The sequence below is a fragment of the Pan paniscus genome, chromosome 13, assembly GCF_029289425.2.
Source record: "Pan paniscus chromosome 13, NHGRI_mPanPan1-v2.0_pri, whole genome shotgun sequence".
Lineage (NCBI taxonomy): Eukaryota > Metazoa > Chordata > Mammalia > Primates > Hominidae > Pan > Pan paniscus.
In genome coordinates, this window is record NC_073262.2 from 105,169,661 (window position 1) to 105,184,023 (window position 14,363).

At 41.0% G+C, this 14,363-nt stretch overlaps 1 protein-coding gene across 3 annotated transcripts in view; it reads left to right on the forward strand.

Annotated features, from left to right (window-relative positions):
* BMPR2 (bone morphogenetic protein receptor type 2) overlaps positions 1–14,363 on the forward strand; it is a 192,072-nt gene that overhangs the window by 168,906 nt on the left and 8,803 nt on the right. For all 3 annotated transcript variants that reach the window (XM_003820766.7, XM_063595542.1, XM_055108970.2), the window contains 2 exons: positions 7,518–7,690; positions 10,054–11,333. In XM_003820766.7, coding sequence (XP_003820814.3) covers positions 7,518–7,690; positions 10,054–11,333 — 1,453 coding nt within the window. The remainder of the gene's footprint in view (positions 1–7,517; positions 7,691–10,053; positions 11,334–14,363) is intronic.

Genomic DNA, 14,363 nt, shown 5'->3' on the forward strand with positions numbered 1-14,363 from the left:
CACTTCCCCTCCTTCCCCCCTTCCCCTCCCTCCTCCCCTCCCCACACACCTGGCCTCCCTTACTACATTTTTCAAGATTTACTCAGCTTTATCTTCAAATGACCCATTTAGTTTTCACTATTACCCTTGTATCAGTTATCTGTTCATTAAAGTTTTAGCTTCCACGATCATAATTATATTTCCAGAAACTTGTTTGCCTTTTCCATAGCAATCTGTTCTTATTTCCAGAATGTAATAAGAGTGATTCATTCTGAAGGTGTTGTTTTTATGCTTTATACAAATTAATTTTCTTGACTATAATAAAAGGACAAAAAGTGAAAAAATAAGCAACTTAAATTATTTTACTATATATTTTCACATTTCAATTTTAGATTATCTTGGTAGGACTAAAATAATATTTCCATTTTGGATCCTGATTTAAGTGGGGTGATGTCATGTCAGAGACAGGCTAGAGACACATTATAGTTTCCATACAGATTTAGAATGAGCACTGTCTTCATTGGTTATCTTAGTCAGTAGGTTACTTTCAAGTTTGGCTTCTGTTTCAAGTCAGATTGAAATATTTAAGTATGTGGCAATTAAAGAGCTTATTGTCAAGCACATACGTCCAAGATTGCTTCCAAAACTACAGTCCCTGCTATGGGAACTGGGACAGATTTTTGAGAGGTCCCTGATAGCAAATGAGAGGCTGAATACTTTACTAGGATTAATTAGAGGTGCCAGCCTCACAATAGAGTATCCCTAAAAGAAAAATCTGTGAAATTTTATTCTAGTAAAATACAACTTCATCTTCCTTAAATTGTTTTATTTCACCAGCGCAAATGGGATCTATTATTTTGAAATATCTCTCGGCAACCCTATCATTATGAGATATGCATCATATGCATATTTACCTGAAAACTTTTTACTTCCAGTATAGAGTAGGTTGCCAAGTAAGGAATTCATAATACTTGGTTCACTTCCAGGGAATCCATTTAAATCTAATGTGCTACAGTCAATAAACTGCTTCTCTGCGGTGACAATACAATACTAGAGTTAGGTAGCAAGTACATAGTTCATAAAAAGAGAAAAATGCAGCTATGTCTAAAGAAGCCATTTTTGCTTTCATAGTTGCATTGAGATTAAGAAACATTCCTTTAGTAGTAAAACTCAGAATCTTTCAAATATTAATGAATATAAAAACTAGCTTTAATTTTATAAATTGCCAGGGACTCAAGCATAGTTTAGTCAATAAAGGGGGGAAGAATAGTTTCCTGATAAAAATGAAAGCATAGAAAATAGTCTAAAGGAAATACATGAAAATGTTAAACCATAGTTATCTCTGAATATTGGGTTCATAAATGACTTTTTCTTCCTATATGTTTCAGAATTTACAGTAAAAATGAACTACTTTAACAATCACATACACATGGTTTTGTTTTTGTTTTTGTTTGTTTTTTTGAGACGGAGTCTCGCTCTGTCACTCAGGCTGGAGTGCAGTGGCGCAATCTCAGCTCACTGTGGTGTCTGCCTCCTGGGTTCAAGCGATTTTTCTGGCTCTGCCTCCCGAGTAGCTGGGACTACAGTCACGTGCCACCATGCCTGACTAGTTTTTGTGTTTTTCGTAGAGATGGGGTTTCACCATATTGGTCAGGCTGGTCTCGAACTCCTGACCTCATGATCCACCTGCCTCAGACTCCCGGAGTGCTGGGATTACAGACATGAGCCACCATGCCCGGCCGGTTTTTTGTTTTGTTTTGTTTTGTTTTTGTAAAGACAGGGTAGTTGCCAAGACTAGTCTTAAACTCCTGGCCTCAAGCAATCCTCCCACCTCGGCCTCCCAGAGTGCTGGGATTACAGTCATGAGTCAGCATGCCTGGCCCCCACACACAGCTTAAGGCTTTTGTTTTATGTTAAAATATTTTAAATTGGTAAAATAAAAAATTATAGGCCACGTTTATTTTAAAGTAGCTTTTTTCCTCCTACATAAAATTTTCAGGTATAATTTGTTTAACTGTACTACCATTCTTCATGTTTCCCATTCTTTTCCAGTTTTTTGTCACCCATACTATAGTGCAGGGAGACAATAATAGCTCACTGTAGCCTCGAACTCCTAAAGTGCTGGGATTATAGGTATGAGCCCAGCCTCTTTTCCAAATGTTTATACTCCATTTCTTAGTCTGTCTTGAATTCTTTTCTCTCCCCTGTTAAAATCACTTGCCTGGCTTTTCTTTATTCCTTAGTGTTAGTTTTGTATAACCTCTTGTAATCAATGGTTTTATCCTAATATATTTTCACATAAAAGGTGGCAACTTAGCCAGGCACGGTGGCTCACGCCTGTAATCCCAGCACTTTGGGAGGCTGGGGCATGTGGATTACTTGAGGTCAGGAGTTCGAGACCAGCCTGGCCAACATGGTGAAACCCCATCTCTACTAAAAATACAAAAATGAGCTGGGTGTGGTTGTGCATGCCTGTAATCCCAGCAACTTGGGAGGCTGAGGCAGGAGAATCACTTGAGCCCGGGAGGCAGAGGTTGCAGTGAGCAGAGATCATGCCACTGCACTCCAGCCTGGGCGACAGAGCAAGATCCATCACAAAAAAAAAAAAAAAAAAAAAAAAAAAGGCCAGGCACGGCAGCTCATGCCTATAATCCCAGCACTTTGGGAGGCCGAGGCGGGTGGATTGCTTGAGATCAGGAGTTTTAGACCAGCCTGGCCAACATGGTGAAACCCGGTCTCTACTAAAAATACAAAAAATTAGCCGGACATGGTGGCAGGTGCCTGTAATCTCAGCTACTCAGGAGGCTGAGGCAGGAGAATCACTTGAACCTGGGAGGTGGAGATTGCAGTGAGCCGAGATTGCACCACTGCACTCCAGCCTGAGCAACAGAGTAAGATTCCATCTTAAAAAAAAAAAAATGCGGCAACTCTTCCTCAGTTTATGTTTGCCCTCTGGTCTTTTTAAGAAATATATAGTACATTTCAGAAGAAACTACCAGTTCTTTTCACATAGTTTTAGTTTTTCCATTTTCTCTTTTGGACAAAATCTATAGACTTCTTCTGTGATCTAGAATTCAACATTTTACATACTTTTTCGTCTGACACAACCCACATTAAGAAATACAACTTCAGCCAGGTGCAATAGTGCACACTTGTAGTCTAAGCTACGTAGGAGGCTGAGGGAGGAGTATCGCTTGAGCCTAGGAATGTGAAGCTGTAGTACACAATGATCCCACCTGTGAATAACCACTGCAGTCCAGCCTGGGCAACATAGTGAGACCCCATCTCAAAAAAAAAAAAAGCAAAGTTTACATCATTACATATAGTATAATACTTAACCTTACCACCTACTCTATGTCCTAGTGTTTTCTATTCTAGTCTAGAGCATTTCAGTTTTGGTTAGAGTTGTTTGTTTTAAACCACTGAGCTGATTTTATGACCCACCCATGAGATCCAACTTAACGTTTTCCTTCCTTTGGGTAGGAAAGATTGAAAAAGTTCCTTGTTTATCTTTTCTACTTTTTTTTCCCCCTACTTGTCTTTCCTCATCAGTGTTAATAATGCCACTCCCTTTAACTTATTTACACAAGCATTAAGGTATCATTATTTACCTATTCCTAGAGTTAGAGTCCCCTTTCAAAGGACGCATCAGATTTTGCCTGAATATTTATGTTTTCACTTCTGATTTATTCTCAATTTTTGTACATTTAAAGAGCTATAATTGATAAACTGCATGTATTAAAGTGTACATTTAGGTATGTTTTGATATATGTATACACCCATAAAACCATCATCACAGTCATGATTGTGAACATGTCAATTACCCCCAGAAGATTTCTTGTGCGCTTTTGTAATCTCTCCTCAACTTTCTCTATCCCCCATGAGTCCCCAGGCAACCACTGATCAGCTTTCTGTCACTAGAGATTAGTTTACATTTTCTAGAATTTTATATAAATGGAATCATATAAATGTACTGTTTTTCTGGCTTCTTTCAGTATAATTATTTTCAGTTATAATTAACTATTAGTTATAATTATTCATGTTCATTATTAGTTATAATATTATTAGTTATAATTATTATTCATGTTCTTATGTGTAGCCATAGTTTATTAATTGCTAAGTAGTATTTCATTGTATGCATATGATACAGTTTGTTTGTCCATCCACTCGTGATGGATATTTGACTTATTTCCGGTTTCAACTTTTATAAATAAAGCTGCTATGAATATTCATGTACAAGTCTTTGTATAAACATATGGTTTCATTTACTTAGGTAAATATCTAAGAGTAGAGTGGTTGAATCATGTGGTAGGTATATGTTTAACTTTTTAAGAAACTGCCAGTTTTTGTGACCGGGCGCAGTGGCAGAGTTCAAGACCAGCCTGGCCAACATGGTGAAACCCCATCTCTACTAAAAATACAAAAATTAGCAGGGTGTGGTGGTGCATACCTGTAATCCCAGTTACTCGGGATTGAGGCTTGAGAATCGTTTGAATCCAGGAGGCAGAGGCTGCCGTGAGCTGAGATCGCACCACTGCACTCCAGCCTGGGCGACAGAGCAAGACTCTGTCTCAAAAAAAAAAAAAAAAGAAAGAAAAGAAAAAAGAAACTGCCAGTTTTCTAAAGTGGTTGTGCCATTTTACATTCTGGCCAGCAGTGCATAAGAGTTCCAGTTTCTCTGCATCTTTGCCAACATTTGGTATTGCCAGTCTTTTTAATTTTAAACATTCTTTTTTGGAGGTGGTGGAGGGAGTACAGAGTCTCATTGTATCACCCAGGCTGGAGTACAGTGCTGCCATCATAGCTCGCTACAGCCTTGACCTCCCAGGCTAAAGTGATCCTCCCACCTCAGCCTCCTGAGTAACTGGGACCACAGGTGTGCACAACCACATCCAGCTAATTTTTAAAAATTTTTGGCCAGGTACAGTGGCTCACGCCTGTAATCCCAGCACTTTGGAAGGTTGAGGTGGGCGGATCACGAGGTCAGGAGATCAAGACCATCCTGGCCAACATGGTGAAACCCCATCTCTACTAAAAATACAAAAACAAAATTAGCCAGGTGTGGTGGCGGGTGCCTGTAGTCCCAGCTACTCGCAAGGCTGAGGCGGGAGAATGGCATGAACCCAAGAGGTGGAGCTTGCAGTGAGCCGAGATCGCGCCATTGCACTGCAGCCTGGGCGACAGAGCGAGATTCCCATCTCCAAAAAAAAAAAAAAAAAAAAAAAAAAAAAAAATTGTAGAAATGGAATCTTGCTGTGTTGCCCAGGCTTGTCTTGAACTCATGGCCTCAAACAGTCCTCCCACTGCAGCCTTCCAAAGTCCTGGGATTACAGGCATGAGCCACCATGCCTAGCCTAGATTTATAATTATCATTTTATGCTTTTCTCTCTTAAAAAAGGAGGAGGCTGGATGTGATGGGTCTTGCCTGTAATCCCAGCACTTTGGGAGACCGAGGCAGAAGGATCATTTTGGCACAGTGGTGCCTTAGCCAGGCACAGTGGTACTTGCCTGTCGTCCCAGCTACTCAGGAGGCTCATGTAGGAGGATTGCTTAGGTCCAGGAGTTCAAGGCTGCAGTAACCTGTGATCATGCCACAGCACTCGAGCCTGGGCAACAGAATGAGTCCTCTTTTTTTGTTTTTGTTTTTAAAAAGGAGTTACAAACCAAAAATATAATAATAGTGGCTTTTATAGTTACCTAAGTAGGCTTTTGGGTTCTACTTATTATCTAATGTCCTTTGAGGGACTCCCTTTAACATTTCTTGTAGAGCATATCAGCTTTTTTTTTTTTTTTTTTTGAGCCAGAGCCTTGCTCTGTCGCCCAGGCTGGAGTGCAATGGCGCGATCTCGGCTCACTCCAACATCCGCCTCCTGGGTTCAAGCAGTTTTCCTGCCTCAGCATCCCAAGTAGCAGATGTAGATATATACAAGTCTTTGTATAAACATATGGTTTCATTTACTTAGGTAAATACCTAAGAGTAGGATGATTGAATCATGTGGATGTTTAAAAACAAACCTAGTCTGTTTTTAAAAAGGGAGTTAAAACCAGCTTTCCCCTGGCCAGGCGCAGTGGCTCACGCCTGTAATCCCAGCACTTTGGGAGGCCAAGGCAGGTGGATCACGAGGTCAGGAGTTCAAGACCAGCCTGGCTAACATAGTGAAACCCCATCTCTACTAAAGATACAAAAAAAAAAAACTTAGCCGGGCATGGTGGCAGGCGCCTATAATCTCAGCTACTCAGGAGGCTGAGGGAGGAGAATCACTTGAACCCGGGAGGCAGAAGTTGCAGTGAGCAGAGATTGTGCCACTGTACTCCAGCCTGGGCAACATTGCAAGACTCTATCTCAAAACAAACAAACAAACAAAAAACTAGCTTTCCCCCAAAGGGAGACTATTATAGGGAGACTATTGTTCATTGCTAATAAATAGGAATACTACAGAATGGGACTGTTTTTGATACTACTGTTTTGGAACTAGTTTAAAGAAGAGATGTCTGTAAGTTTTAAGGTTTAAATGAGGCACTCTTTTTTTTATTCTTTTGAGGCGGAGTCTCACTCTGTCACCCGGGGAGGAGTGCAGTGGCACGATCTTGGCTCAGTGCAACCTCTGCCTCCCGGGTTGAAGCAATTCTGCCTCAGCCTCCCAAGTAGCTGGGACTACAGACGCATACCACCATGCTGGCTAATTTTTTTTTTTTTTTTTTTTTGAGACAGAGTCTCACTCTGTCACCCAGTCTGGAGTGCAGTGGCATGATCTCGGCCCACTGCCTTCATGGTTCAAGCGATTCTTCTGCCTCAGCCTCCTAAGTAGCTGGGACTACAGGCGCATGCCACCACACCCAGCTGATTTTTGTATTTTTAGTAGAGACGAGGTTTCACTCTATTGGCCAGCCTGGTCTCGAACTCCTGACCTCGTGCTCCACCCGACTTGGCCTCCCAAAGTGCTGGGATTACAGGTGTGAACCACCACGCCTGGCCAATTTTTTTATATTTTTAGTAGAGATGGGGTTTCACCATATTGGCCAAACTGGTCTCAAACTCCTAACCTCAGGTGATCTTCCTGCCTCAGCCTCCCAAAGTGCTGGGATTATAGGCGTGAGCCACTGCGCCCAACCAAGTATCCTTAACTGGGGGTAAAGGAGAAAAGCTCACCTAGAGATAGAAGATAGCCAAATGTCCCCAAGTTCCATCAAACTCAAAACTTACTTTTGAAGCAGAATTAGTGGCTATTGATTGACATAACGTAACTGAATTAGCAACAATGACCTAAACCTGTGGCCTTGAAGAAACATCTGCGACTTATTGTTGCTTTTACTTTTATGAATAATTCTTCAAGGAGTTAAGGTAAATCTTGCTTGCTTACTTGTTCATCACCTTTTGAGCATGTTCCGTAATCCTTGAAGCCTAAAATATGTTATTAGAGCTATGTAAAATACTGGTTAAGGTAATTGATTTTTCTTTTACCTCATGTGGTAAACTGAAAAGCTCAATACATTTTTTTTTTAAAGACACATGGTTTGACATGTACTTTGTCTTACAGGCAGTGAGGTCACTCAAGGAGACAATCGAAGACTGTTGGGACCAGGATGCAGAGGCTCGGCTTACTGCACAGTGTGCTGAGGAAAGGATGGCTGAACTTATGATGATTTGGGAAAGAAACAAATCTGTGAGCCCAACAGTCAATCCAATGTCTACTGCTATGCAGAATGAACGGTAAGACCCTAAGGGGTGTGGCATCTATCAATCAGTATTAGAAACTGAGACCCAACAAAGAATAGAAAATAAATACTTTTAAACCAGACTAATAGTTCAATGATTACCTCATACAATCTAAAGTTATCATTTTTCTTTCAATATTCCTATTCTTCTATTGAACATTTTTGTTTGGTACAAGTGCAAGATGAAATCTGCATTTTTTAATATGTAAAGGTATAGTGAAAGAAGTTAGTCTTTCTCTATTTATGGTCCAACTTTCCTGCAATAATAAAGGTAAAATGTTTTTATAACTCCAAAAGTTCATAAGCACTTCTATATAAATTGTCTCATTTATCCTTTGTTGTTATTCCTTCTTCCTCTGCTTTTTTTTTTAAGTAAATGGAACTATGAACTTGCCTATCTAACCACTGTTTCACTGACACTAAGGTTTGTAGACTTCCTGTCTAATGCTCTTTCTTATAGAATATACTACTACTACTTTTACATGAAAGCAATTCAAAGGTCTTTCTGTTCCATCATTAATATTATTTTACAAGACATTTTCTTTGTTAGAACTATGATTTTTGGTTCTAAATAGAAAGGCTTTTAAAAAATTCCTACAATTTGGAACTTTCTACGTCTGTATTTCTTTTTTCCATGTTTGGGGTAAAAAAGCCTTTCTATGACTTTGTCATTTTGTCTAATACATGTTTAAAACTTTCAGAAAGGCATCCAGGAAAGGGTTACTGGAGAAAATTGAAATAAAAATAAACTCGATTCTTGAAACTTTTTTTTTTTCTGTGTGGTTTTTGTTTTTTTTGTTTGTTTGTTTTTGGAAACCGTGTCTCACTCTGTCCCCCAGGCTGGAGTGCAGTGGCGTGATCCTGGCTCACTGCAACCTCCGCCTCCCAGGTTTAAGCGATTCTCCTGCCTCGGCCTCCCGAGTAGCTGAGATTACAGTCACGAGCCACCACGCCCAGCTAATTTTGTATATTTATTAGAGACAGGGTTTCACCATGTTAGCCAGACTGGTCTCAAACTCCCGACCTCTGGTGATCTGCCTGCCTTGGCCTCCCAAAATGCTGGGATTATAGGCGACAGGTGTGAGCCACCGTGCCCGGCCTATTTTCTGTTCTAATTTGTGAAAGCTATTTGTATTAGCCATAGGTGAAAAATTTGGTTTGCACTACTTTTGTATAGGTCAAATTAGTTTCAAATATAAACTCTTATACCTTGTATATCAGCAAATCAAGAAAGTTAGACACTGGCAATTCTAATTATAAATTTTCTCACTTTACACATACCTGAGGACAGTCTTCTGCTTTTATCTCCCCTCATCTCTGTATTTCCCATGTCCTCTAGTATGATGTTTATACCTCTCTCAAAAGTCAGCTAAAGCTTTTATTTTGAATGCTTTCAAACTTTTCTTGAATGGTAAGAAAAAAAAAACCTTGATGGCCCACCTTGATTTGGCCACTTTTCGCCTCCTGTGTCATTCGGCTCAACCTTCTGCATGCATCTTCTCATCTCCAGTCTCTACTAATAATTTCCTCAAAATTATAATGCATCCCATAGTTACGCTAACTCTAGGTTTTATTTTCCTGAGTCTTACCCTCCATGTCTCCTTAGCTTCCTTTTCTTGTACTGTATAACAATTTTTTTTTCTTCTTTTCCTTCTATCATCTCCCTTATAAATAACTGTCACTCCCAAGGAATGACAATGACAGCAAAGAACCCATGATAATTGGAGAGCAGTTCTGAATCTTTGATCCTTTATTTGAACATCATATTCTGCCTTATACCTTAGGCTCAAGGACTTTTACTGATATGACTCAGACTACCCCAGAAAGATATGTGCCATTACTAGGGCATGCCTCTTAATGGAGGCCTTTGGAACAACCTAAAAGCTTATATTCTTTTTACTATTTGGCCATTGGAACTTAATTGATAACATACCTTTTGAGTAGGCACTATGCATCTAGAATTATGGAAATACAGTAAACATATACCGTGGTTCTTCCTCTCATAAAACATAACGTCTGGTTGTATGAATATACATTCCATAAATATATATTTCATGATGTTATAAAACTATAGGGGAGATTTTTTAATTAACTTATAAACCAAAATAATGAACATTTATAAAAATTATATCTCATCCACATACATTTTTCAGTAGGCTTAATTCACGTAAAACTAACACTTATCAAGTTATTAATTGACACTTGATTATTTGATTAGACTTTTTAACCTTTAGAAAAATGTACTTTTGGAAGAAAATGAAAAACAACTCAGACTTTAAAATCAGAGGTGTTAAATTTGGAGAGACAGTTTGTCATAAGTGTACGTTCTCAATGTGATACTTTTTTTCTTTCTTTAAGCAACCTGTCACATAATAGGCGTGTGCCAAAAATTGGTCCTTATCCAGATTATTCTTCCTCCTCATACATTGAAGACTCTATCCATCATACTGACAGCATCGTGAAGAATATTTCCTCTGAGCATTCTATGTCCAGCACACCTTTGACTATAGGGGAAAAAAACCGAAATTCAATTAACTATGAACGACAGCAAGCACAAGCTCGAATCCCCAGCCCTGAAACAAGTGTCACCAGCCTCTCCACCAACACAACAACCACAAACACCACAGGCCTCACGCCAAGTACTGGCATGACTACTATATCTGAGATGCCATACCCAGATGAAACAAATCTGCATACCACAAATGTTGCACAGTCAATTGGGCCAACCCCTGTCTGCTTACAGCTGACAGAAGAAGACTTGGAAACCAACAAGCTAGACCCAAAAGAAGTTGATAAGAACCTCAAGGAAAGCTCTGATGAGAATCTCATGGAGCACTCTCTTAAACAGTTCAGTGGCCCAGACCCACTGAGCAGTACTAGTTCTAGCTTGCTTTACCCACTCATAAAACTTGCAGTAGAAGCAACTGGACAGCAGGACTTCACACAGGCTGCAAATGGCCAAGCATGTTTGATTCCTGATGTTCTGCCTACTCAGATCTATCCTCTCCCCAAGCAGCAGAACCTTCCCAAGAGACCTACTAGTTTGCCTTTGAACACCAAAAATTCAACAAAAGAGCCCCGGCTAAAATTTGGCAGCAAGCACAAATCAAACTTGAAACAAGTCGAAACTGGAGTTGCCAAGATGAATACAATCAATGCAGCAGAACCTCATGTGGTGACAGTCACCATGAATGGTGTGGCAGGTAGAAACCACAGTGTTAACTCCCATGCTGCCACAACCCAATATGCCAATGGGACAGTACTATCTGGCCAAACAACCAACATAGTGACACATAGGGCCCAAGAAATGTTGCAGAATCAGTTTATCGGTGAGGACACCCGGCTGAATATTAATTCCAGTCCTGATGAGCATGAGCCTTTACTGAGACGAGAGCAACAAGCTGGCCATGATGAAGGTGTTCTGGATCGTCTTGTGGACAGGAGGGAACGGCCACTAGAAGGTGGCCGAACTAATTCCAATAACAACAACAGCAATCCATGTTCAGAACAAGATGTTCTTGCACAGGGTGTTCCAAGCACAGCAGCAGATCCTGGGCCATCAAAGCCCAGAAGAGCACAGAGGCCTAATTCTCTGGATCTTTCAGCCACAAATGTCCTGGATGGCAGCAGTATACAGAGTAAGTGGAGGGATCATATAATCTCTCCTGTGTGTCTTTTGGGGCCATTTAAATAACTATTTAGAATCAACTAATAGATATATTTCAACTAGTGATTATTTACCTTTACCACTTTTGTAAATGATCCATTTGAGGCGGGGCACAGTGGCTCACACCTGTAATCCTAGCACTTTGGGAGGCCAAGGGAGGTGGATCACCTGAGGTCAGGAGTTCAAGACCAACCTGGCCAACATGGCGAAACCCCATCTCTACTAAAAAATAAAAAAAATTAGGCCAGGCACGGTGGCTCATGCCTGTAATCCCAGCACTTTGGGAGGCCAAGGCGGGCAGATTACTTGAGATCAGGAGTTCAAGACCAGCCTGGCCAACATGGTGAAACCCCATCTCTAAAAAATACAAAAATTAGCCAGGCGTGGTGGTGTGCACCTGTAATCCCAGCCGAGATCACGACACTTCACTCTAGCCTGGGCAAAAAAGCGAAACTCCATCTCAATAATGAAATAAAATAAACCATTTGGGCCAGGCATGGTGGCTCATGCCTATAATTCCAGCACTTTGTGAGGCCAGGGCAGGTGGATCACCTGAGGTCAGGAGTTCGAGACCAGCCTGACCAACATGGTGAAACCCCGTCTCTACTAAAAATGCAAAAATGGCCAGGCACGGTGGCTCATGCCTATAACCCAGCACTTTGGGAGGCTGAGGCAGGTGGATCACGAGGTCAAGAGTTCAAGATCAGCCTGGCCAAGATGGTGAAACCCCCGTGTCTACTAAAAATACAAAAAGTTAGCCGCGTGTGGTGGTGGGCACCTGTAATCCCAGCTACTCGGAAGGCTGAGGCAGAGAATTGCTTGAACCCAGGAGGCGGAGGTTGCAATGAGCCGAGACTATGCCACTGCACTCCAGCCTGGGTGACAGAATGAAACTCTGTCTCAAAAAAAAAAACACACACACACACACACAAATTAGCTGGGTGTGGTGGTGCCCACCTGTAATCCCAGCTACTTGGGAAGCTGAGGCAGGAGAATCGCCTTAACCCAGGAGGCGGAGGTTGCAGTGAGCTGAGATTGCGCCATTGTACTCCAGCCTGGGCAGCAAGAGCGAAACTCCATCTCAGGAAAAAAAATAAATAAGCCATTTGGTTGGGCCTCAAAGGTAATTAGACTATTGTAAAGAAAAAAGTAATATTTTTGTCATTGATAATTAAAAAGTCAGTGTCACAATAGTCAGAATAATTACCCAATTTAATATGTGCTTTATGTGGCTGCTGCTTTATAATGCAACTCACATACTTGCTATGAAAAGTTGAAATAAAGTAAATACAGTTCAAGAGCTCCAAGTAATGTTATACCAGTATAATCTTTGAAACATTTTATTGCATATATTAATATTGATTATGTCTGCATTTAGGTTTTATCAAACTAACCTTAATAAATCTTGAAGATCCAGAGAAATTTTGGGAAAATTACTATAAAGAAACTGTAGGCTAGGCACGGTGGCTCACGCCTGTAATCCCAGTGCTGTGGAAGACTGAGGTGGGTGGGTCACTTGAGGCCAGGAGTTCAAGACTAGCCTGGGCAACATAGCAAAACTCCATCTCTACAAAAAATTTAAAACTTAGTTTGGTGTGGTGGTGTGCGCCTGTAGTCCTAGCTACTTGGGAGGCTGAGGCAGGAGGATCACTTGAGCCCAGGTGTTCAAGGCTGTAGTGAGCCATAATCATACCACTGTACTTCAGCCTGGACAAGAGAGTGAGACTCTGAAAAACAAAACCAAAAAAAAACTAAGATTCTTCTTAGTTTCTTAGTATCATCTTTTTCAAGAGTTATGTGTTGAGTCTCTCACATACCTACACTTTTTTTTTTTTTTTTTTTGAGACAAGGTCTCACTGTTGCCCAGGCTGGAGTGCAGTGGCAAGATCATGGCTCACTGCAGCCTCAGCCTCCCGGGCTCAGGTCATCCTCCCGCCTCAGCCTCCCAAGTAGCTGGGACTCTATACCTATACTATGATACTATGAGCCCCATAGCCTCGTAGGCAAATAACTTAAATTGATGTTTGATTTCTTGCCCTAAAGGGATTGCAACACAAAACGGGGGAGCTTACCAAAATCTGTAACAGTTATTGTTATACAAAATGATTTATTTTATTATTATTATTTTTTATTTTTTTATTTTTTATTTTTTGAGACAGAGTCTTACTCTGTCGCCCAGGCTGGATCATGCAATGGCACAATCTCGGCTCACTGCAACCTCTGCCTCCCGGGTTCAAGTGATTCTCCTGCCTCAGCCTCCCGAGTAGCTGGGATTACAGACATGTGCCACCATGCCCTGCTAATTATTGTATTTTAGTAAAGGAGGGGTTTCGCCATGTTGGCCAGACTGGTCTCGAACACTGGACTTCAGGTGATCCACCCACCTCAGTGTCCCACAGTGCTGGCATTACAGGCGTGAGCCACTGCGCCCAGCCTATTTCTCTTTTAGACTAAGGCATTTATGAAAAAAAGTTATGTTTTATTGTCAAGGGCTTGAAGGAAGGATACAGGTCTCAAAACACAATCAGTAAAATTTAGCCCCTTGCTTGAGTGGCTTGTATTACAGATCAGTTGACAGACCCTTATTGCAGGGCTCTGAGTCAGTAAGACATCGTGTCAGATAGGCCAGGCATGGTGGCTTACACCTGTAATCCCAGCACTTTGGGAGGCTGAGGCGGGCGGATCACCTGAGGTCGGGAGTTCGAGACCAACCTGACCAACATGGAGAAACCCGGTCTCTACTAAAAATACAAAAGTAGCCAGACGTGGTGGCACATGCCTGTAATCCCAGATACTTGGGAGGCTGAGGCAGGTGACTTGCTTGAACCTGGGAGGCAGAGGTTGCGGTGAGCCGAGATCATGTCATTGCACTCCAGCCTGGCAACAAGAATTAAACTCCATCTTAAAAAAAAAAAAAAAAAAAAAAATCTTGTCAGATATAGGAAGAGGAAATTATTAGAATGTTTGTACTCTAATATTTCTGTTATTCTTCTGAAAAATA